Source organism: Pezoporus flaviventris, unplaced genomic scaffold (assembly GCF_033815535.1).
Source record: "Pezoporus flaviventris isolate CSIRO_AGI_PZ_B2104156 unplaced genomic scaffold, CSIRO_AGI_Pfla_v1 ptg000088l, whole genome shotgun sequence".
NCBI lineage: Eukaryota > Metazoa > Chordata > Aves > Psittaciformes > Psittacidae > Pezoporus > Pezoporus flaviventris.
Window position 1 is genome coordinate 209,924 of NW_026892636.1, and position 25,566 is coordinate 235,489.

The 25,566-nt window shown below is 51.8% G+C and overlaps 1 protein-coding gene across 4 annotated transcripts in view; it reads right to left on the reverse strand.

Moving 5' to 3' along the window:
* The window catches only part of LOC133280764 (olfactory receptor 14C36-like), a 781,395-nt gene that overhangs the window by 107,795 nt on the left and 648,034 nt on the right, over nt 1-25,566 (reverse strand). Inside the window, exon 1 of one of the 4 annotated variants that reach the window (XM_061475688.1) lies at nt 7,327-7,652. The exons of the other annotated variants lie outside the window; for them this stretch is intronic. Within the exon in view, the coding sequence (XP_061331672.1) occupies nt 7,327-7,567 (241 nt within the window). The 5' untranslated portion in view covers nt 7,568-7,652. Of the gene's footprint in view, nt 1-7,326; nt 7,653-25,566 lie in introns of those variants that run through there. 4 annotated transcript variants of the gene reach the window in all.

Genomic DNA, 25,566 nt, shown 5'->3' on the forward strand with positions numbered 1-25,566 from the left:
GGCCAGGTTATGAAGGCAAGTCTAGGCCAAGCCAGGCAAAGCAAGGCAAGGCCAGGCAAGGCAAGGTAAGGATAGCAAGGCAAGGTCTGTCCAGGACTGGCCAGGCAAGGCAAGGACAGTCAAGGCAAGGCCAGGCCAGACAAGCTAGGACAGTCCAGTTAAGGGCAGGCCAGGCCAGGCCAGGTAAGGACAGGTGAGTCTAGGCAAATCAAAGCAAGGCAAGGCAAAGCACAGCAATGCAAGGCAGTGCAAGGCCACTCCAGGACATGCCAGGACAGGCATTGCAATGCCAGATAAGACCAGGTAAGGCCAGGTAAGGATAGGTAATATCAGGACAGACAAGGCCAGCCAACGCCAGGCCAGGCCAGGCCAGTAAAGGAAATTCAAGGCAAGGCAAAGCCAGGCAAGGCAAGGCAAGGAAATGAGAGGCAAGGCAAGGCCAGGAAAGGCAAGGCAGGGAAAGGCAGGGCATGGCAGGGCAGGGCAGGGCAGGGGAAGGCAATGCAAGGCAAGGCCAGGCCATAAAAAGCAAGGCAAGAAAATGAAAGGCCAGGCAAGCCAGGTGCTGCCAGTCCACACCAGGCAAGGCAAGGTCAGGCCAGGCAAGGTAAGGGAAGGAAAGGCCAGGCCAGGCAAGGTAAGGGAAGGAAAGGGCAGGCTAGGCAATGTAAGACTAGACAAGAAATAGCCAGACAAGGCAAGGTAAGGCTAGGCAAGGCAAGACCAGTCCAGGACTGGCCAGTCCATGCAAGGCCAGGTAAGGATAGGTAAGGCCAGGCAAGGCCAGGTAAGGCCAGGTCAGGTGTTGCAGAATGGCGCCAAGAGCAAGGCCATGGATCCTTAGAGGCCTTGTGCGAGCAAAGCAAAGTGTAGGCCTCACAGGTAACCAGAAACCAGACATGGGAAGAGAATGTAAAGGAAGCCATGTAGAACTAACCAATACCGCTGTGACTAGTAGGCGTCGCTAACACCACGTGGATATAAGGGATGTGCGCCATGAATAAAGTAGAAGCTTGCTTATCACCCATATTGGGTTGGCGTGTCTTGCTTCTCCTCACCGCTAACAGCCTTGCCTTGTCTAGCCTTGCCTCGCCTTGCCTTGCCTTGCCTTCATTGCCTGGCCTGTCCTTCCCTAGCCTTACCTTCCCTTGCCTTGCCTTGCCTTGCCTGGCCTTACCTTGCCTTCGCTTGCCTTGTCTTGACTGGCCTTGCCTGTCCTAGTCTTGCCTTGCATTGCCATGCATTACCTTCCCTTGCCTTGCCTTGCCTTGCCTGGACTTACCTTGTCTTCGCTTGCCTTGCCTCGCTTTGCCTTGCCTTGCCTCGCCTCGGCTGGCCTTGCCTGGCATGCCCTAGTTTTGTATGACCTGGCCTGGCCTGCCCTGGCCTGGCCTTTCCTGGCCTGGCCTTTCCTAGCCTGGCCTTGCTTTGCGTTACCCGCCCTTCCATTGCCTGTCGTGGACTTGCCTTACCTTGTCTTCCCTTGCATTGCCTTACCTGGCCTTGCCAGGCCTGGCCTGGTTTGGTCTTGCCTTGCCTGGCCTTGCATTGCCTGTCATGGCCTCATCTGGCCCAGCCTTGCCTTCTCTTCCCTTGACTTGCATTTCACTGAATTGCCTGGCCTGGCCTGCCTAGGCCTGGCCTTGCCATGCCTTGCCTGGCCAGCCCTTGCCTGGACTGGCCTGCCCTGGCCTGGCCTTGCCGTGCCTTGCTGGCCAGGCCTTGCCTACATTGGCTGGGCCTGACCTTGTCTTGCCTGGCAATCCCTGGCCTGGCCTGGCCTGAGATTGCCTGTCCTGCCATGGCCTGACCTGGCCTGGCCTTGTCTTTCCTGACCTTCTCTGGTCTCGTCTGGCCTGGCCTTTTCTTACCTGGCCTTTTATTGCCTGGTCTGTCCTGGCCTTCCCTGCTCTTGTCTGACCTTGTCTGGCCTGGTTTTTCCTGGCATGTCATAGCCTGGCCTTTCCTTGGCATGGCCTGGCCTTGCATTCCCTTCCCTTCCCTTGCATTGCTCTGAATTGGATTGCCTGGCCTGGACTCACCCGTCCTTGAATTACCTGGAATTACCTGGCCTTGCATTGCCTGTCTTGGTCTTGCCTTTCATTGCCTTGTCTTGCCTTGCCTGGCCTTGCCATGACTTGCCTTGCCTTGCCAGGCCTGGCTTGGCTTTCCTTGCCTTGCTTTGCCTTGCCTTCCCTTGCCTTGCCTTGCCTTGATTGTTCTTGCCTGGCCTGGCCTTGACTTGCCTGGCCTGGCCTGGCCTTCACCTTGCCTTTCCTTTCCTTGCCTTGATTGTCCTTACCTGGCCTGGCCTTGACTTGCCAGGCCTGGCCTTCATTTTCCTCACCTTTCCTTGCCTTGCCTTTATTGGCCTGGCCTGGCCTAGCCTGGCCTTGCCTTGCCTTACCTTTCCTTGCCTGGCCTTGCATCTCCTGGTCGGGCCTGGCCTGGCCTGGCCTTGCATTGTCTTGCCTTGCTTGTCCTGGTCTGGATTTGCCTTGCATGGCTTGGCCTGGCCTTGCCTTACCTTGCATTGCACTCACTTGCCCTGCCTGTCCTTGCCGTCTCTGGCCTAGCCTGGCCTGGCATGGCCTGGCCTTGCTTGGCCTTGCTTTGCCGTGCTTTGCCTTGCCTTGCCTTGCCTTGTCTTTAATGGCCTTGACTGGCTTTGCCTGGCCTGCCCTTACCAAGCCTTCCCTTGCCTGTCCTGCCCTTATATTACTTGGCATTGCATTGCCTGGCCTGGCCTGGCCTTCCTTTCCTTGCCTTGTCTTGCCTTTCCTTGCCTGGCCTTTCCTTGCCTTGCCTTACCTGGCCTTACCAGGCCTTGCATTGCCTGTCCTGGGCTTGTATTGCCTTGCATTAACTTACCTGGCCTTACCTGGCCTAGCATTGCCTGTCGTGGACTTGCCTTGCCTTGCATTGCCTTGCCTTGCCTAGCCTTGCCTTGCTTTGAATTGCCTTGCCTGGCCTTGCCTTGACCTGCTTGGCCTTGCCTGGACTGGCCTTGCCTGGCCTTCTGTTGCCTTGCCTTGCCTTGCTTTTCCCTGCCTAGCCTTTCCTTGCATGGCCTAGCCTGGCCTTGCCTTGCCTGGCCTGGCCTTGCCTTGCCTTCCATGGCCAGGCCTTGCCTTGCCTTTATGGCCTGGCCTGGCCTTGACTTAGCTGGCCTTACATGATCTTGCATTGCCTGTCTTGGACTGGCCTTGTCTTGCCTTGCCTTTCCTTGCCTGGCCTTGCCTGGCCTTGCCTGGCCTGCCCTCCTTTTGTATGACCTGGCCTGGCCTGTCCTTTCCTGGGCTGGCCTTGTCTTGCCTTATCAGGCCTTCCATTGCCTGTCCTGGACATGCCTTACCTTGCCTTTCCTCGCCTTGTGTAGCCTTGCCTTGCCTTGCCTTGCCTTGCCTTGCCTGGCCTGGCCTTACCTTGTCTTTGCTTGCCTTGCCTTGACTGGCCTTGCCTGGCCTAGTCATGCTTTGCATTGCCTTGCATTACCTTCCCTTCCCTTGCCTTACTTCCCTTGCCTTGCCTTGCCTTGCCTGGCCTTGAATGGCGTGCCCTGGTTTTGTATGACCTGGCCCGGCCTTTCCTGGCCCGGCCTTTCCTGGCCTGGCCCTGCCTTGCATTACCAGGCCTTCCATTGCCTGTCGTGGACTTGCCTTACCTTGTCTTCCCTTGCATTGCCTTACCTGGCCTTGCCAGGCCTGGCGTGGTTTGGCCTTGCCTTGCCTGGCCTTGCATTGCCTGTCATGGCCTCACCTGGCCCGGCCTTGCCTTCCCTTCCCTTGACTTGCATTGCACTGAATTGCTTTGCCTGGCGTGCCCAGGCCTGGCCTTCCCGTGCATTGCCTGGCCAGCCCTTGCCTGGACTGGCCTGCCCTGTCCTGGCCTTGCTGTGCCTTGCCTTGCTTTGCCTTACCTGGCCTTGCATCTCCTATCCTGCCCTGGCCTGGCCTTGCCTTGCATTGTCTTGCCTTGCTTGTCCTGGTCTGGATTTGCCTTGCATGGCTTGGCCTGGCCTTGCCTTGCCTAGCCATGCCTTGCCTTGCCTTGCACTGACTTGCCCTGCCTTTGCTTTCCTTCTCTGGCCTAGCTTGGCCTGGCATGGCCTGGCCATGCTTGGCCTTGCTTTGCCTTGCTCTGCCTTGCCTTGTCTTTAATGGCCTTGACTGGCCTTGCCTGGCCTGGCCTTCCCAAGCCTTCCCTTGCCTGTCCTGGCCTTATATTACCTGGCATTGCATTTCCTGGCCTGGCCTTGCATTGCTTTGCATTGCCTTGCGTTGCCTTGCCTGGCCTTATATTACCTGGCATTGCGTTGCCTGGCCTGGCCTGGCCTAAGTTTGCCTTCCCTAGCCTAGCCTTGCCTTGCCTGGCTTGGGCTTGCCTTGCCTTGCCTAGCCTTACCTTACCATGCCTTGCCTAGCCTTACCTTGCCTTGCCTTGTCTTGTCTGGCCTGCCCTGGCCTTGCCCTGGCTGGCCTTGATTGGCCTGACCTTGCCTGCCCTTGCCTGGACGGGGCTCGCCCGGCCTTTCTTACCTGGCCTTACCTGTCCTGCATTTCTACTACTGTATGGGCCATGCCTTGTCTTACCTTGCCTTACCTTGCCTTACCTGTCCTGCACTGATACTACTGTATGGGCCGTGCCTTGCCTTACCTTGCCTTACCTGGCCTTTCCCTGTCCTTGCATGGACTGGCCAGTCCTGGACTAGCCTTGCCTTGCTTGGCCTTGCCTTGCCTGGCCTGGTCTGGTCTTCCCTTGCATGGCTTGGCCTGGCCTGGCCTGGCCTGGCCTTGCCTTGCCTTGTCTTGTCTTGCCTTGCCTGGCCTAGCCTTGCCATGACTTGCCTGGCCTGGCCTTGCCATGCCTGACATTGCCTTGCCTTGCCTTGCCTTCCCTTGTGTTTCCTTGCCTGGCCTTACCTGGCCTTGCATTGCCTATCCTGGACTTGCCTTGCTTTCCCGTTCCTTGCCTAGCCTTTCCTTGACTTGTCTTGACTTTCCTTGACTTGAATTGCCTTGCTTGGCCTGGCCTGTCATGGCCTGGCCTGGCCTTGCCTTCCCAGGCCTTGACTAACGTGGCCTGACCTTGCCTGGCCTGGCCTTCCCTGGCTTTACCAGGCCTTGCATTGCCTGTCCTGGACTGGCCGTGCCTTGCCTTGCCTTGCCTAGCCTTGCCTTCCCTTGACTTGCCTTATCTTGCCTGGCCTTGCCAGGCCTGGCCTGGCCTGGCCTGACCTTGCATGGACTCTCCTGGCCTTGCTTTGCCTTGTTTTAACTTGCCTTGCCTGGCCTTAGCTGGCCTTGCATTGCCCGTCCTGGACTGGCATTGCCTTGCTGGGCCTTGCCTCGTCTTGCCTTGCCTTCCCTGGCATTGCCTTGCCTTGCCTTGCCTTCCCTAGCATTGCCTTGCCTTGCCTTGCCTTTCCTTGCCTTCCCTGGCATTGCCTTGCCTTGCCTTGCCTTTCCTTGCCTTGCCTGGCATTGCCTTGCATAGCCTTACCTGGCATGGCATTGCGTTTCCTGGAGTGGTCTTCCCTTGCCTTGCCTTGCCTTGTCTTGCATTGCCTTGTCTTGCCTGGCCTGGTCTGCACTTGCCTTTCATGCCTTGGCCTAGCCTGGCCTTGCCTTGCCTTGCCTTGCCTTTGGTTGCCTTGCCTTGCCTGGCCTGGTCTTGACTTTCCTTGCATGGCTTGACATGGCCTGGCCGTGCCTTGCCTTGCTTTGAATTCCCTTGCCTGGCCTGGCCCGTCATGGCCTGGCCTGGCCTGGCCTTGCCTTCCTTGTCCTTTTCTGGCCTTGCATTGCCATGATTGGCCTATCCTGGCCTTTCCTGGCCTGGCCTGGCCTGGCCTGGCCTTGACCTGCTTGCCCTTGCCTGAACTGGCCTTGCCTGGCCGTGCTTGGTATAGCCTGACCAAGACTGGCATGGCCTGGCCTTGCCTTTCCTTGCCTAGCCTTGCCTTGCATGGCCTAACCTGGCCTGGCCTTGCCCTGTCTGGCCTTGATTGGGCTGACCTTACCTGCCCTTGCCTGGCCTTACGTTATCTGCCCTTACCTGTCCTGCACTGCTACTACTGTATGGGCCTTGCCTTGCTTTACCTTGCCTTACCTGGCCTTTCCCTGGCCTTGCATGGACTGGCCAGTCCTGGACTAGCCTTGCCTTGCTTGGCCTTGCCTTGCCTGGCCTGGTCTGGTCTTCTCTTGCACGGCTTGGCCTGGCCTGGCCTTGCCTTGTCTGGTCTTCCCTTGCCTTGCCTTGCCTGCCCTGGCCTGGCCTTGCCTTCGCTTGCCTTGCCTTGTCTTGCCTTGCCTTGCCTGGCCTTTCCTTGCCTTGACTTACCTGGCCTAACCTGGCCTTGGGTTGCCTGCCCTCGACTGGCCGTGCCTTGCATTGCTTTACCCTGCCTTACCTGGCCTAGCATTGCCTGGCCTGGAGTGGCCTGGCCTCCCTTGCCTTCCCTGGCCTTGCCTGGCCTGGCCTTGCCTTCCCTGGCCTTTTCTGGCCTGGCCTGGCTTTGCCTTCCCTGTGATTTCCTGGCCTTGCATTGCCTTTATTAGCCTGGCCTGGCCTGGCCTTTCCCTGACCTGCTTGGCCTTGCCTGGCCTTTCCTTACCTGGCCTTGCCTGGCCTTACATGGCCTGTCTAGACCTGGACTAGCCTTGCCTTGCCTAGCCTTACCTTGCCTTAACTGGCCTTGTCTTTCCTTTCCTGACCTGGCCTGGCCTTCCCTTCATGGGCCTTGCCTTCCCTTGTCTTGCATCTCCTGGCCTGGTCTCGCCTGGCGTTGCCTTGCCTTGCCTTGCTGTCCTGGTTTAAACGCAGACAGACAGCTTGTTCACTCACTTCCCCCCAGGGGACTTGAGGATATCACGGAAGCACACAATGGTTTGGACTGGGAGGGACCTTAAAGCTCCTCCAGCTCCAAACCCTGCCACTGGCAGAGACAACTTCCACTAGAGCAGCTTGCTCCAAGCTCCATTCAACCTGGCCTTGAACACTGCCAGCCATGGGGCAGCCACAACTTCTCTGGGCACCCTGTGCCACTGTCCCACCACCTCACAGGCAACAACTTCTAAGATCTCATCTCAATCTCCCCTCTCTGTCACGTTAAAATCGTTCCCCCTTGGCCCATCCCCACAGGCCCTTGCTCTCCCCACAAGAAATGAGGGCAGATCCCAGGATCATCCCTCGGCAGCCGCAGCGCTCCGCTGCCGGCTCAGCCAGCCCAACTCACACACCGAGTCCAAAGCAGCCACTCTGGGGAAGCCTCTTGAGGTGCTCTGGCAACTCCTACAGCACCCCAAGATCGCCATCGCCACCCACCTCCTTCCACGCTCCTGTGTCCACAGGCGGCACCGGCTCCGAGACACCAAGAGAGGAACCACCAGAGGAGCTGCTCTTGCCTCCTCCACCGGTAGCTTGTGTTCCGTGGGGCAGCTGTCGTCTCCCGGTGCCTCTGCTGGAGGGTTCCGTGGGGTTCTGTGACCTCACACACCTGAACACGGGGAGTTCCAGAATCAGCCACCCCTGTGGTCTCCATGTCCCCAAGGTCATTGTGATGCATGAGCTCTGACTGGGTCCATGGGGTGCTCTGGAGGTGCTGCAGGCATTCTCTGGGATTCTCTAGGGGTATCCCCAGGATGCCCTGGGAGTGCACAGAGACACAGGGCCGTGGAGCAAGCTGCTCTAGTGGAAGGTGTCCCTGCCCGTGCCTTTGGGGGTTGGAGCTGGGTGAGCTTTAAGGTCCCGCCCAGCCCAGTCTGGGATTCCATGATTCTCTGCTGTGCCAATGTCGGTCCCTCTCCACTCCTCGTAGGTGGCCGTGACGCCCTGTTCCATGGCCCACGTTGAGCTGTGACCCCTCGCATGCTCCACCTCCGGACCAAAGGCACTGAGGAAGAGCAGCCCGTGAGGGACCTCCCCGAGCCGGCTGGGCAGAGGCTGGTCCCCCCGCAGCGACTCCTGGAGCACCCCTGGGTGCCCAGTGGCCATGGGCACGATGCTGCCGCCATCCCAAAGCCCCAGTGATCTGTGGGGTGGTCTCTGGTGGCTGTAGCCCCTGTTTGAGGCCTCCATTTGTCCCCTGCAGAGCTTGGGCACATTCCCATGAACCTCCAAATCCCCCTAAACCTCCAGTTCCCTTCCGAACCCCAAATCCCTTCCATTTGCTGCCATGAGCCAACAGGGGCACTGAAGAGTCAGGGTACTCTGGGTAAAATATAACCCCTAGCTTTGGGACATTGGCTGTTCCCCAAATCCCTGCACCACCCCGGGGAGCTTTGGGGATCTCCCCCAATGCCAAAATCCCATCTGAACCCCCAAACTCTTCCCCTCAACACATCTCCATGCTGGGGGAATGTTGCTCACTCAAAAGCGACTGAGGGGGCCCTGGGACCCAGGTACATGGGAGATCTCCCAATATAATGTGCCCCCTACAGAACATTTTGGGGATCCCCCCCTGAACCTCAAAATGTTCCTTGAATCCTCAAATCCCTCTGAACACCCAAATTCCTCCCGCTTCTGTCAACGGGGCTCCCTAGGGCATCCAATGTGATTCGGCTGCCCTGGGATTGATGGACACCCCAGTCTCAGTAGACAGGGAGTCCCCCAAATAAATGAGCCACCCCAAAGAGTTTTGTGGACCAGCCTGAATCCCCAAATCCCCCCAAACCCAAAGCCCACAGCTCCAAAGCCGCCCCGGCTCAGCACAGTGGCACAGACTTGCTAAAAAAGGGGTGTTCCGAAAAGTGGTGTTCCCCCAACACCTGCCCTGGGGATCCATCAAGATGCTCTGGAACCCCGAACACACTGGGGGGACCCCAACATTGCTTTCGGTTCAGTAGTGAATTAGGTGGGCCTAAGGGGGTGGATCCCCCAAAAGGGTCACCCCAATAAAGGGGCAAACCAAAACCACACTGCACCCCAAAGGGCCCTGGAGGCACCCAAAGCAATCGTGCTGCCCCTAAATCCTAGGGTAACCCCAAATTTCCCTGAAGCAGCACAAAAGCAGGCAGGACCCCCAAGTGGGGGCCTGGGGCAGCACAAAGTCACCCACACACTTCCATCACCCCGGGCCCCCCCAGATGAACCCAGGGACCCAAAAACCTGGAGGAGCCCCACCAAACACCCGCCCCCAACTGCTCCTCGTTGCCCCCAAACCACACCCCATGGGGCATCCCAGCTCCCCCATCTCTGGTATCAGGGAGTTGGGGGGCCAGCCCCAGAGTGGGGGTTGCCTAATTTGGGATGTCCCACCAAAAGACCAAGGAGGTGTGGTGGGGGATGGAGGGTAGGAAGCTCTGCAGAGGGATCTGGACAGGCTGGATCCATGGGCTGTGGCCAATGTGTTGAGGGTCAAGAAGGCAAAGTGCCGGGTCCTGCGCTTGGGCCACAACAACCCCCTGCAACGCTCCAGGTTTGGGGAAGAGGGCCTGAAAACTGCTCATGGGAAAGGAGCTGGGGGTGCTGATTGATGGAGCTGAACATGAGCAGCTTGTGCTCAGGCAGCCAGGAAGCCACCAGCATCCTGGCCTGGATCAGCACCAGTGCGGCAGCAGGGCCAGGGCAGTGGTTGTGCCCCTGCACTGAGCACTGCTGAGGCCGCACCTCGAATCCTGGGTTCACCTCTGGGCCCCTCACTACAAGAGAGACATTGAGGTGCTGGAGAGGGGCCAGAGAAGGGCAGTGGAGCTGGTGCAGGGCCTGGAGCACAAATGTGATGGGGAAGGGCTGAGGAACCTGGGGGGGACCTGATCACTGCCTACAACTGCCTGAGAGGAGGATGGAGCCAGGAGGGGCTGGGCTCTGCTCCCAAGGAACAAGGGATGGGACAAGAGGAAATGGCCTCAAGCTGCACCAGGGCAGGTTTAGATGGAGCTGAGGAAGAATTTCTCCGGGAAGCTAGGGACCAGGTTAGGAAAGCTGAGACCCAGTTAGAATTCAGATAGGCTCGGGATGTTAAGGATAACAGGAAGGGATTCTTCAGGTATGTAGCAAATAAAAAACAGACTAGGGAGAACATAGACCCCTTCCGGAAGCTCTCGGGAGAACTGGCTACACGGGATTTGGAGAAGGCTGAGGTTCTGAATGACTTCTTTGCCTCGCTCTTCACTGGCAAAGGCTCTGACCACACCACCCAAGTCTTGGAAGGCAGATGCAGGGACTGTGAGAATGAAGACCTTGGGCCCACTGTAGGAGAGGAGCTGGCTCGAGACCATCTTAAAAACCTGAACATGCACAAGTCCATGGGGCCTAATGAAATCCATGCATGAGTCCTGAAGGAGCGGGCGAATGAAGTTGCTAAGCCACTGGTCTTCATATTTGAAAAAACATGGCAGTCAGGTGAAGTTCCTGACGACTGGAAAAAGGGAACTATAACCCCCATTTTCAAGAAGGGGAAAATGGATGACCTGGGGAATGACAGAGCAGTCAGTCTCACCTCTGTGCCTGGCAAAAGCTTGGAGCAGATTCTCCTGGAAGGCATGCTAAGGCACATGAAAATCAACAAGGTGCTTGAAGCAGGGCTTCACTGAGGGGAAATCCTGCCTGACCAATGTGGTGGCCTTCTATGATGGGGCTACAGAACTGATGGACAGGGGCAGAGCAGTTGATGGCATCTACCTGGACTTGTGCAAAGCGATCGACACCGTCCCGCACGACATCCTTTACTCTAAATTGGAGAGACATCAATTTGATGGATGGACCACTTGGTGGATAAAAAACTGGCTGGATGGCCGCACACAGAGAGTTGTGGTCAATGGCTCAGTGTCCGGCTGGAGACCAGTAACGAGTGGGGTCCCTCAGGGATCGGGGTTGGGACCGGTCTCGTTCAACAGCCTGCGGCCGTTACAGGGGGCGGAGTCAGCTGAGGGGAGCGGAGGGGGTTACTCTCCCACCCTGCGCTCTGATTGGCTCCGCGGTGCAGTGGGCGGAGCCAGGCGCTGATTGGCTGCCGTGGAAGTGGGCAGGGCGACAACAGAGCGCGCGTTGGCTGGGGGGGGAAAGGAGGGAGATGGGGGGTGATGGGACCCCTATGGACCCCTATAGAACCCTATGGGGCAGGGACAGGTTCACACCCACTGCTGGCTCCCCCCATGGCTTTATATGGGGGCAATGGCGGTAATGGGGCAATGGGAGCAATTTGGGGTAACGGGGGGTAATGGGGGTAAAGGGGGGGTCTCGGGGTCTCGAGCTCTGCCCCCTGCATCCTGGTACTGGAGCTGCTGCTGCTTCCCCCTCCAAGGGACTCGTAAAGAGATCCCCCCCTCCATGGTCAGACCCTGCAGGGACCCATAGAGACCCCATAGAGAGACCCATAGACACCATATAGACCCACAGCCCACAGAGACTCATAGAGGCCCATAGAGACCCCATAGAGACTCATAGAGACCCATAGACACCGCAGAGAGCCAGAAAGCGACCCAAAGTGAACCATAGAGACCCCACAGAGACCCCATAGAGACCCCATAGAGACCCCATAGAGACCCATAGGCTACAGGGACTACAACCCTGATCATGCTGATACAGAGGGTTGACCATTGTACAGGGGGGTAGTACAGGGGGGTTGTACAAGGGGGGTTGTACAGGGGGGTTGTACAGGGGGGTTAGAGGAATTTGTTTAAACAAAAGGACTATCTGTTGTAAATGCCTGCTAAGCAGAACAGAGACCTCTGGTCCTGTTAATAAGCAGACGCCTGAATCTACTGATAAAGGGGAGAAGCAGAGGATTTACAGCTGGGACACTGATCAAACACTACTGATAAAGGGGAGAAGTAGAGGATTTACTGCTGGGACACTGATCAAACTCTACTGATAAAGGGGAGAAGTAGAGGATTTACGGCTGGGACACTGACCAAACTCTAAGGCCACACGTAAAGACTAAAAAAGGTGAAAAGTGCAAGAAGAGGAAGACTCATTTACTTCATCTTGAGACCCCTGCCCATGACCAGAGGGGGCACTGCACAGGCGCAGAGGACCTTCTGGCTCATTATAATACGAAGCGGGGATAGGACATGAATATGTATAGGCGTATTGTGCAACCTTATGAATATATATAACTTTAGAGAATAAATGTAGAGGGAAACAACACTGAGGTACGCATGACTTTGAGGAATTATCCCCGTGCGTCTCAGCGCTGAATAAAAAGCATACCTACTTTACAACTTTAACGAGTTGTGGAGTCAATCCGCGCATCAATTTGGCGAGCCAGCCAGGAGGTCTCTGTTCGGCTGCAGGATCGGCTGAGGGGCGGACATCCTAGGCGCCCCAGGCCGCTTGCCTGGAGGAGCTCCGCTCCTCGTCCGCTCACTGCGAGGACAGACAACAACCTGTGCCGGCTGCGGAGAAACGGGGGGCCTGTAAGGCGTACGCGTGGCCCGGGGCTGCTGGTAAGGCGCGCAGAGACGTCTGGCACACAGCGTAGTTCCCCTTGGCAGGTAGGGCTTGCAACCAGGGGACTCGCCGACCGGTAGAGCGGCCGCTAGCGATCCTGAGGGTGGATCGGGTGAGTTCGGGTTTTCGCTGCATCCCAAGTTTTGGGAGCCAGGAAGGATCTGCTAATGACCGTAGTGGAAGCAGATGAACCGGTAGGCGAACCCACCAGGTCTCCGCTGCATCTCAAATTACAGACCTGCTACCATAAGAAGCAGGAGAAGGGTAAGGCGGAACCATGGTGTGAGTGTGTGGGATCCCATGTGTGTTTGTGTTTCTGCGTGACTGAGACGTAGCACAGCTACGAAGCGAGTGTGGAGTCCTGATCCGCGGTTCCGTGTTCTCCGCGAGGAGAGTGGCCGGAGACGGACTAAGCGTCTTTGTTTTGTGTTGTGCCTAAGTGCTTTGTGTGTGTATATGTCTGTCGTTAGTGTTAAAGATTAGCGTTTAAGCGGTGGGGGGAGGAGTAGACAAAAGTAAACTGTGGCTAATGGGGGTTTAAGAAGAGTTCCCTCTCTGCGCCCCAGTGGCTGTATAAGAAAAGTATAACCTCTAATATCTGCAGTCCTATTCTTGAGATCTGGACTTTACACTCAGTACCAGAGGCTTGTAGCCTCACATATGGGTGCATATTAACTTCTGAACAGTGGAACCTACCGTGGATACTAGTGTAAATTTTGCTGGAACCGAAACTATGATCTAACAACAGGGGAACTGATCTGCAGAACCCAGAGATATTATTTCACTGAACCCCTGAGAATATCATAAAACTTGTGTGTAGGTGCTCTCATTTTTAAGTGCATTTGCAGAGCACTAGGAAAGAGAAGCTATAGATTTGTAAAAGATTGTTTGAAATGGGAGCCGGTCGAAATAAGGGAATTCTGAAGAAAAGCCCATTGGGTTACATTTTGGCACATTGGAAAGAACTGGGAGGGTCTTCTGGGGGTTCGGTAAACAAGAAAACGTTGATAAAATATTGTAAAATTCTCCATTCCTGTAATTTTGCATGATGTACACCCCTGTTATTTTTAACTTGTAAAATTTGATAGGAAACTTCTCTGGATAAAATTGAGTACTTGATGCATACATATGGAATATCAGGTCTTGTGTGCAGGTATATAATTTTATGAAGACTGTGATGTTCCTATCTGTAAAAATACTGTGAGTGTAAAAAGCTTACTTTTGAAAAATTCATTGCCAAGTTTGTGATTGTTTATGAGATTGGGAAAGTATTAATTGGGATTTTGGTGTGAAGTCTCTGAAGTTGAGTACCAGAGGACAAGTATTAGCCCCCTATTTATTATATGCTTATCCGTAAAAAAAAACCCATAAGACATTCAGGAATGATATGGAAAGAGAACAGTGTGTCAATGAAATGACTCTTTCCCATGGTCATCATCTGTATGTGTTTGATTTGCCTTTCCAGACTTGGATTGCTCTGGAGACTGCTAAGCATTTTTCCTATTTGATATGGAATTTTCCCTGACTTGGATTCCTCCTTCTGTCTGTCGTGTGTTAGGGTTTGATAGCAGTTCTTTAAGGATGTTTGATGCCTAAGGCAGAGGATCCTCTGGCAGTGTGTACATGTATAATTTATTTATTTTAAATTTATCAGATCAGAAAATGGGGCTACAGCTCCCATTGTCTGTCTGGTAAATCTTAGTGAATTTAATTATATAAAGCAATGAAAATGGTTGAATTATAGGAAAGAGGTTAAAAAAAAAAAAAAAAAAATCACATTTTAATCTCATGTCTCAAGCTGGGCATGGGGAGGCTTAGTCTGGGTATTAGGAAAAATTTCTTCACCAAAATGTGATCAAGCATTGGAACAGGTGGCCCAGGGAAGTAGTGGAATACGTGTCCCTGGAAGCATTCAAAAAAAAAAAAAAAACAACATTGAGATGAGGCCTTTAATGGCATGGCTTAGTGGTGGTTTTGGCAGTCCTGGGGTAATGGTTGGACTTTATGATCTTAAAGGTCTTTTCCAACCCGGTTAATTCTACAATTCTGTGATCAGGAGAAATGGCCTAAAAATGGAACTTTAAATTATAATACATTGCTACAATTAATGTTGGTTTTGAGGGGGCCAGGAAAATGGGATGAAGTACTATATACAGATAGGGATCTGGCAGAGCTAATTTCACATCCTGTCTGCCACTCCGGGTGGTTTCTTAAAGTGAAAAACCTAATTTTGGCTTTGGAAAAGGACAGAGAAAACCAGAAAGCTAAGCTGAAGAGGTGTCGTTCAGCCTGTGATATTGGGAGAATGATGTTTAAAAGTTGAATCAGGAAAATAAATAATAGAAAAATTATATATATCACAGATACCTCTGAGAGGAGCATCCTCTATACCTGTCCTATCAGATATTGATAAGGAGGAGGAGATTCTGTCACTCGCAACAAGCAACAAAACCAGAAGTGCTGTTGCAGAGGCAGGCATCTGTAACCCCTGCAGAGCAGGGTGAGCAGCTGTGAGAAGAAAAAAAAAAAACAAAAAAAAAAGGGAAAACCAAAGGGGAAAGGAGGGGAGCTCGAGCAGCTCCTGTGTTTGAGCACGGAATGAGTGCTGGGGCAGGCAAACAAGTGGGAACAGACATGTTGATAGACGGGACTGAGGGGTTGTTGAATGTTTTGAAACTGGTGGAGGAGGAATGTCGGGCAAAGGTGGGGGAAGTGGGTTTTTCTCCTATGGGACCGGGTGCTGTGGAGAGTTTTTGCCCTGGGGGAAGAATGCCATGGACAAAGGACCTGGGGAATCTGCCCTAGTAGATCCACTGATTAAATTAAAACTAGAGACCAGAGGAAATAAAGTGGAATTTTAGTGGATACAGGAGCAACTTATTCGGTGTTCATTCAGAGGGAAAAGAATTTGTTACAGATGTGGGAGCTACTGGCCACCAAGGAAAAGAAGAAAAAAAAAAAAAAAAAAAAAGGCAAAAATTGGAAAAAGCAACATTTAAAGAAGGCAAAATGGAATTAAAGAGTTAAAAATCAATTAATTGCAGTTTTAAGTTTATCTTTAATTCAACAGAAAAAGCAAACAGGAGGACCTCCCTGAAATAGAAGAAATCCTTAATCCAGGTATACCTGGGAATATGGACATCTGAAGTTCCAGGTAAAGCGAAAAATGCTTTGCCTGTTAAAGTAGAAATAAAAAAGGGGGCCTGCCCAATTAGAATAAAACAATAGCCCCTAAAGTTGCAGGAAAGGGAATTAAAAAAAATCATTAATAAATTTTAAAATACTCCTATCTTGCCAGTAAAGAAAAGTTGCAGATTGGTTCAAGATCTCAGGAATCAACAAATTTGTAGATGATATTCAGTAATAGCTAATCCGTATTGACTAAACCAAATCAAAAATGATTTGCCATCTTGGATTTAAAGGACTCTTTCTTTTGCTTACCATTGGCCAAAGAAAACCAGAATTTATTTGCTTTTAAATGGGAACATCCTGACACAGTAAGGAAAAACAGTGGTGTATTTTTCAAAACAGCTGAATGAAGTGAGCAAAGGATGGCCCGGATGCTTATGAGCTGTGACAGCAGTTGTCATGAATATTGAAGAGGCCCGCTTACTGTACTAGTGTCCTGTGTTGTATCAGCATTCCTGGAACAGAAAGAAGCCCACTGTTTCTAAATATGCATTTGGTGTGGTCCATGCACATGGTGCCATCTGGAAAGAACGAGGACCTTTGAACACACAGGAGAAACAGAATAAACATGCTACGACTACTGAGAGCTGTTCAGCTACCTGAGGAAGTAGCTATTATGTGTTGTCAAGGATATCAACAAGATGAAATTTGGCTGATTTTAACAATCTAAACTCATTCCCTTAATCCCTGACGGCAAACTAACAATTGAGAAATCTAAACCTAGAAAATCAAAGTAGGATAGAAAATTTATTGAAGATCGCAGAGGAGGAGAGGAAAACAAAGAAGATTGGGTTCAGATACCTGATGGGTGAATTATAATCCCCTGTAACCAACTCTGGATGGTAGTTCAGGAGGAACATAATAAAACTCATTGAGATAGCAAGTCTTTATACATATGAACAAATTGAAGGGTGCTAACGAATACTTTTTTAGGGTGGCCAGAAGCATTCCCTTGTAGGTTTTGGAGTACCAGAGGCTATCCTATGTAAAAATTTTATGTGGAAGACCCTATCGGTCCCAGTTTAAAGGAGAAAGTCTTCTGGAAGTGGGAGAAGTTTATCTCCTAAAATTTCTGGTCAATCTGGGAAAACAAACAAAAAAAAAATAGAGTGATTCATGGGTGTCAATACGATGTTGCAATTGTAATCAACATACATAGTTAAGTAGAATAGTTAAAACGGAGCGATTATTGATATTAATCCCCTATACCTGTACCATGGTCCAAGCCATAGAAAAAAGAAACTTCAATACTGGGTTCAAATACGAATGTCTGGCTCACATGGGCAAACAAGACTGGGATTACTGATTTTTGTCCGACCTTGGCACAGGTGAAAAATCCCTTTCAAACGTGCCTAATTGGTATACCATACTTGAACCCCTTTGATTTTCGGGGATGGGTTAGGAATGACTCGATTCTAAATCCTAGCACAGTGATCAAAATGGTCCAGAGAGCTCATGGAACCGACTGGACAGTTGCATCAGTGCAAATGGAAGAAACTTAAATTACTCCAACTCTTGGGATCTGACAAGACTACTCAGAGCTTTATAACTTAATACATGGTCAAGCAAAGTCCCTAAGACCAAGGTAACTAGTGGGAAGACATGGTACGATACAATACCTAAAGCTCTACCCCCAGGATATTTCTTGATATGTGGAGACCGTGCATGGCCAGGGATTCCTACCAAACCCTTTGGAGGACCATGTTATCTAGGTAAATTGTCCCTGTTTGCAGCCTCCAAAGGGCATTTAGTCCAGGACATGAAGGACAACCTCTGCAGAAACAAACAATCCATTGGGCAATTAGGCCCGAATTGCGATTCCACTTTAATCTGGAATCACACAGCAAGATTTTTGGTGGCATTATTTGTACCAAATGTAGATGCGGGGAAAGCATTGGCAGGTATACATCATTTGGCATGTTGGGCGGCTAAGCAATTAAATATAACTTAAGACATGCATCTTTACAAAACCAAGCAGCAACTGACTTTTTATTATTGGCTCATGGACATGGTTGTGAGGATTTCGAAGGCATGTGTTGCATGAACTTATCTGACCATTCTGAATCAATTCATGCTAAGCTGCGAAAATTGCAGGAAAATATGCAAGAGCTTAGAATTGTTGGAGGCAGATTGGATGAGTGGTTAAATAACTTAGGAGTTACTGGATGGTTCAGGGACATACTGAAACAAGGCCTTTTAATTTTGGTTATGGGATTACTCATTTTAATGATTGTACCTTGTATAATACAGTGTATATCAGAATCACTTCATAAGTCGATAAAAGGAACATGGATAGCTCTGTCATGAATAATATAGTAAAAGAATTTACTAACTTTTAAAAGAAAAGGGGGGATTGATGCAAAGGGTTGACCAATGTACAGGGGGGTATTGATGCAAAGGGTGGACCAATGTACAGGGGGGTAGTGCAGGGGGGTAGTATAGGGGTTGTGGTACAGGGGGGTTGAACGGGGAATTGTGTAAGGGGGTTAGAGGAATTTGTTTGCTAGAGGAATCTGTTTAAACAAATGGACTATCTGTTGTAAATGCCTGCTAAGCAAAACAGAGGCCTCCTGTCCTGTTAATGAGCAGATGCCTGAATCTACTGATAAAGGGAAAAGCAGAAGGTTTACGGCTGGAACACTGATCAAACTCTACTGATAAGGGGAAGGAGCAGAGAATTTATGGCTGGGAAACTGACCAAACTCTACTGATAAAGGGGAGAAGCAGAGAATTTACGGCTGGGATAATGACCAAACTCGATGGCCACATGTAATGACTAGAAAAGGTGAAAAGTGCAAGAAGAGGAAGACTCATTTACTTCATCTTGAAGACCCCTGCCCAGAGGAGGAAGACTCATTTACTTCATCTTGAGACCCCTGCCCACGACCGGAGGGGGGCACTGAGCAGGCACAGAGGACTTTCTGACTCATTATAATACGAAGCGGGGATAGGACATGAATATGTATAGGCGTACTGTGTAACCTCATGAATATATATAACTTTAGAGAATAAATGTAGAGGGAAACAACACTGAGACACGCATATCTTTGAGGAATTATCCCTATGCGTCTCAGCGCTGAATAAAAAGCATACCTACTTTACAACTTTTAACGAGTCGTGGAGTTTATCCGCGCATCACCTCCAGATGTTGCAGTTCCTCCCCCCCAGATGTTGGGGTGCCCCCCTCACCGCGGGTGCCGCACGTGGCCCATGATGTACTCCCGGATGGGGGCACAGGGCCCCGTGCACAGCCTGGAGGTGGGGGGGAGACAAAGAGAGGGGGTCAGGAGCACCCCAACCCCCCCAGGACCCCAAAAGCCCCCACTGGGGGGTCCCGCGGGCTCCAACCTGCGCAGGTCGGGATCGGAGGGGAGCTCCAGCTCCGCCATGATGGGCGAAATTGGCGGGAACCGGACGGGACCAAACTTGGGCGGGCGGGGGGGGGAAGGGGCGGGGCCCGGGCCCGATCCTGGCCCCTGCGCGCCCCCCCTCCCCCCCCTCCACGTCAAGTGGTCATCACCCAGCACCGCCTCCTGCCCCACCCCCGCGGGCTCTTCGCCCTCCAGGTCACCTCGGGTCACGTTGGGCGGGGCCTCGGCACCCCCGCACTATAGGGGTGCCCCATAACTTTGAGGGGGGCACAGAGGGGGTGCCGCATAACTTGGGCGGCTCCATAGGGGGGACCCAGACCCCGCCCCATAACTTGGGGGGCTCCATAGGGGACTCCCAGAGCCTGCCCCATACCTTGGGGGCTACAAAGGGGGTGCCCCATAACCTGGGGGTCCCAGTGCCCGCCCCCCAACACCCCATAGCGCGGGTCCTGGCCGCCCGCTTGGGGGCGCTGTTGCGCCGGGCCCCGGTGCTGCTACGGGAGCGGGGCCGCTCGGTGCTGGGGGCGCTGCTCCGTTGGGGGGGGGCACCGGGGCTCGAACCCGGGGTCCCTGGAGCCTCAATGGGAGCCGCAACCGGATGCGCGGCGGGACCGGGGCATCCCCAGCCCCATCTTTGGATCCAGTGCGGAGCAGTGGGAAGTGAGTTGGGGATGGGGGTAACGGGTGGCAATGAGGGTAATGGGGTAACAGGGGCAATGGGGGGCAGTGGGGGCAATGGGGGTAACGGGCAGTGGGGGTAATGGGGAGGGCAAAGGGGGTAATGGGGGCCAATAGGGTCAATGGAGACAATGAGGGGCAATGGCGTCTCTCCCCCCCACCCCAGAGCCCCCCCTCCAGGAGCCCGGTTCTGCTCTTCCACCCCCATGGAATTCCGTGTCCGCGCTCCCCCCTACAACCGGATCCAGACCTAGATCCGTGTCCATGTGTGGAGCATCCGGATCTGGATCCAGATCCCATAGGATCTGCTCCCAAGCGCCAGGACCTGTGATGCCAATGGGATCCCGTGCTCCCCGATGATCCAAGGCTCTGGAATGAGGCAGAGCTGCAGCACGAGCCGGTGCTTCGGGGTTGGCTTGGGCTGTTTTAGGGGTGGTTTTGGGTGTTTTGGTGTGTTTTTTTTCTCTTTTTGGCCTGTTTTGGGTCTGTTTGGGGGCTCTGACCCTGTATCCCACAGGAGAAGCAGGACAAGGTGTTTTTTTGGTGGGTTTAGGGTGGTTTGGGGTTGTTTTGGGGGTGCTTTTGAAAAGTTTTTGGTTGTTTTCGTACTTTCTTGAGCCTGTTTTGGGGTTCTGAACTTGTGACCCATAGGGGAAACAGGACAAGTTGGTTTTAGGTTGGTTTTGTCCAGTTTTGGGGCTCTGACCTGTGTCCCACAGGAGAAGCAGAACAAAGTGATTTTGGGGTGGTTTTGGCCCATTTTGGGGGTTGTTTGGGGTGTTTTGGCCCGCTTTTCTCCTGTTTTTGTCCTGTTTTGGGGCTCTGACCCTGTATTCCATAGGAGAAGCAGGACAAGGTGGTTTTGGGGTGGTTCGGGGGTGTTTTGGGGTTTGCTTTGGGTGTTTTGGCCTGTTTTGGGTCTGTTTTGGGTCTGTTTTGGGCCTCTTCCCCTGTATCCCCTAGAAGAAGCAGGACAAGGTGGTTTTGGGTTGTTTTTGGCCTGTTTTGGGTCTTCTTTGGGGCTTTGACCCTGTATCCCATAGGAGAAGCAGGAGAAGGTGATTTTGGGGTGGTTTTAGGGTGGTTTGGCCTTGGTTTGGCCTGTTTTGGGTCTGTTTTGGATCTGTCTTGGGGCTCTGACCCTGTATCCCCTAGAAGAAGCAGGACAAAGTGGTTTTGGGGTGTTTTTGGCCTGTTTTTGGTCTTTTTGGGGGCTTTGACCCTGTATCCCATAGGAAAAGCAGGAGAAGGTGATTTTGGGGTGGTTTTGGGGTGGTTTGGCCTTGTTTTTGCCTTTTTTTGGCCTGTTTTGGGTCTGTTTGGGGGCTCTGACCCTGTATCCCACAGGAGAAGCAGGACCAGGGTTTTTTGGGGTTGTTTTGGGTCTGTTTTGTGGCTGATTTTGCTGTTTTTGTCTTGTTTTGGGTCTGTTTTGAGGCTCTGGCCCTGTATTTATTTTCAAGAAGGGGAAAATGGATGACCCGGGGAATTACAGAGCAGTCAGTCTCACCCCTGAGCCTGGCAACATCTTGGAGCAGATTCTCCTGGAAGTCATGCTAAGGCACATGAAAATCAACAAGGTGCTTGGTGACAGCCAGCAGGGCTTCACTGAGGGGAAATCCTGCCTGACCAATGTGGTGGCCTTCTATGATGGGGCTACAGAACTGATGGACAGGGGTAGAGCAGTTGATGGCATCTACCTGGACTTGTGCAAACCGTTCGACACCGTCCCACACGACATCCTTGTCTCTAAATTGGAGAGACATCAATTTGATGGATGGACCACTCGGTGGATAAAGAACTGGCTGGATGGCCGCACACAAAGAGTTGTGGTCAATGGCTCAGTGTCTGGCTGGAGACCAGTAACGACTGGTGTCCCTCAGGGATCGGTGTTGGGACCGGTCTTGTTCAACATCTTCGTCGCTGACATGGACAGTGGGATTGAGTGCGCCCTCAGCAAGTTTGCCCATGACACCAAGCTGTGTGGTTCGGTTGATACCCTGGAGGGAAGGAATGCCATCCAGAGGGACCTTGACATGCTTGTGAGGTGGGCTGATGCCAACCTCATGGAGTTTAACCATGCCAAGTGCAAGGTCCTACACCTGGGTCGGAGCAATCCCAGGCACAGCTACAGGTTGGGCAGAGAAGGGAAGGCTGCGTGGAGACCTCATAGCAGCCTTCCAGTATCTGAAGGGGGCCTCTAGGGATGCTGGGGAGGGACTCTTCATTAGGGACTGGAGTGACAGGACAAGGGGTAATGGGTTAAAACTGAAACAGGGGAAGTTTAGATTGGATCTAAGGAGGAAATTCTTTCCTGTGAGGGTGGTGAGGCACTGGAATGGGTTGCCCAGGGAGGTTGTGAATGCTCCATCCCTGGCGGTGTTCAAGGCCAGGTTGGACGAGGCCTTGGGTGGCATGGTTTAGTGTGAGGTGTCCCTGCCCACGGCAGGGGGGTTGGAACTGAATGATCTTATTGCCTCATAGACCCATTATATCCTCATAGAGCCCCATTATAGCCCCATAGACCCCATTATTGCCCCATAGAGCCCCATTATTCCCTCATAGAGGCTCATAATTTCCGCATAGAGCCCCATTATTGCCGCATAGAGTCCAGTGTAACCCCATAGAGCCCCATTATTTTCTCATAGACCACATAATATCCCCATAGAGCCCCCTTATAGCCTCACAGACCCCATTCTTGCACCATAGAGCCCCATTATAGCCTCATAGACCCCATTATAGCCCCATAGAGCCCCCATATAGCCCCATAGAACCTCATTATTGCCTCATAGGGCCCCATTATAGCCCTATTATAGCCTCATAGAACCCCATTATGGCCTCGTAGACCCCAGCATAGCCATAGAGCCCTATGTTTGCCCCATTGAGCACCATTAGATTCTCATAGACCCCCATTATTTCCCCATAGAGCCCCATTATAGCCCCATAGAACCACATTATTGCATCATACTGCCCATTATAGCCCCATAGAACCCCATTATTGCCCCATAGACCCCAGTATAACCCCATAGAGCCCCATTATTGCCTCAAAGACAACACTATTGCCCCATGCAGCCCAATTATTGCCTCATGGAACTCCATTATAGCCCCATAGAACCCCATTATAGCCTCATAGAGCCCCATTATTGCCCCATAGAGCCCCATTATAGCCCCATAGAACCCCATTATTGCATCATACATCCCATTATAGCCCTATAGAACCCCATTATTGACTCATATACCCCCATTATTACCTCATAAACCCCATTATTAACTCCTAAACCGCATTATAGCCTCATAGACCCCAGTATTGCCCTATAGTGCTCCATTATAGCTCCATAGAACCCCATTATAGCCTCATAGAGCCCCATTATAGCCCCATAGAACCCCATTATTGCATCATACAGCCCATTATAGCCCTATAGAACCCCATTATAGCCTCATAGAGCCCCATTATTGCCTCATAGACCAAATTATAGCCTCATGGAGCCCCATTGTTGCCTCATAGTACCCATTATAGCTCCATAGAGCCCTATTATAGCCCCATAGAACCCCATTATTGCATCATACAGCCCATGTTAGCCCCATAGAACCTCATTATTGCCTCATAGAGCCCCATTATAGCCCCATCATAGCCTCATAGAGCTTCATTATTGCCTCATAGATAGACCCTATTACAGCCTCATAGAGCCCTATTATTGCCCCATAGAGCCCCATTATAACCTCATAGAGCCCCATAATTGCCCCATCATAGAGTCCCATCATAGCCTCATAGAGCCCCATTATAGCCTCATAGAGCCCCATTATTGGTTAGAGACCCATTATTGCCTCATAGAGCCCCATTATAACCCCATAGTGCCCATTATTGCCTCATAGAGTCCAATTATTGCATCATACACCCCCATTATAGCCCCATAGAACTTCGTTATTGCATCATACAGCCCATTATAGCCCCATAGAACCCCATTATTGCCTCATAGAACCCCTATAGCCGCATAGAACCCCATTATTGCCTCATAGACCCCATTATAGCCCCATAGAGCCCCATTGTACCCCCATAGAGCACCATTTTTGCATAATACAGCCCATTATAGCCCCATAGAGCCCCATTGTACCCCCATAGAGCACCATTTTTGCATCATACAGCCCATTATAACCCCATAGAAACCCATTATTGCCTCATAGAGCCCCATTATAGCCTCATAGGGCCTTATTATAGTCTCATAGAGCCCATTATAGCCCCATAGAGCCCCATTATTGCCTCATACACCCCATTATTGCCTCATAGCGCCCCATCATAGCCTCATAGAACCCCATTATTATTATTTGATGAGAAAATGAACATGAGCCAGCTGTGTGCGCTTGCAGCCCAGAAAGCCAACCGTATCCTGGGCTGCATCAAAAGGAGCGTGACCAGCAGGTCGAAGGAGGTGACCCTGCTCCTCTACTCTGCTCTTGTGAGACCTCACCTGGAGCATTGTGTGCAGTTCTTGTGTCCTCAACATAAAAAGGACATGGAACTGTTGGAACAAGTCCAGAGGAGGCCACGAGGATGATCAGGGACTGGAGCACCTCCCGTATGAAGACAGGCTGAGAAAGTTGGGGCTGTTCAGCCTGGAGAAGAGAAGGCTGCGTGGAGACCGCACAGCAGCCTTCCAGTATCTGAAGGGGGCCTATAGGGATGCTGTGGAGGGACTCTTCGTTAGGGACTGTAGTGATAGGACAAGGGGTAACGGGTTAAAACTTAAACAGGAGAAGTTTAGATTGGATCTAAGGAGGAAATTCTTTCCTGTGAGGGTGGTGGGACACTGGAATGGGTTGCCCAGGGAGGTTGTGAATGCTCCATCCCTGGCAGTGTTCAAGACCAGGCTGGACAAGGCCTTGGGTGATATGATTTAGCATGAAGTGTCCCTGCCCATTGCAGGGGGCTTGGAACTTGATGATCTTAAGGTCCTTTCCAACTCGAACTATTCTATGATTCTATGATTCTATGACTCCTCTATGACTCCTCTATAAAACCTCTATGACTCCTCTGTGCCTCTTTATTGACTGCTCTGACATCTTATTGACTTCTCTACGACTGCTCTATGCCTTCTCTAAGACTCCTCTATGACTCTATGACACTATGACTCCTCTAAGACTTCTCTATGACTCTATGATACTATGACATCTCTATGACTCCTGTATGAGTCCTATATTCCTCCTCTATGACTCCTCTATGACTCTGCTATTACTCATCTATGAACACTCTACAACTCCTCTATGACTCCTCTATTACTCCTCTATGACTCTTCTTTGACTCCTCTATGACTCCTCTATGACTCTTCTATGACTTCTCTTGAACCAACCTACGACACCCCTGTGATGCCTCTATGACTCCACTGTGACTCCACTGACTCCTCTATGACTCCTTTATTACTCCTCTATGACTCCTCTATGACTTCACTATGACTCTACTATGACTACCCTGTGACTCCTCTATGAATCCTCTATAACACTATGACTCCTCTATGACTTTGCTATAACTCTATGACTACTCTATGACTCCTCTACCACTCCTCTATATCTCTATGACTACTCTATGATTCGTCTATGACAGATATTTGAATGCTCTATGACTCCTCTATGACTTGTCGTCTATAACTCCTCTATAACTCTATGACTATGATTCGTCTATGACAGATATTTGAATGTTCTATGACTCCTCTGTGACTCCTCTATGACTCCTCTATAACTCTATGACTGATTCCTCTATGAAAGATATTTGAATGCTCTATGACTCCTCTATGACTTGTCTATGACTCTTCTATAACTCCTCTATAACTCTATGACTATGATTCCTCTATGACAGATATTTGAATGCTCTGGGACTCCTCTAGGACTCCTCTATGACTCATCTATAACTCCTCTATAACTCTATGACTGATTCCTCTATGAC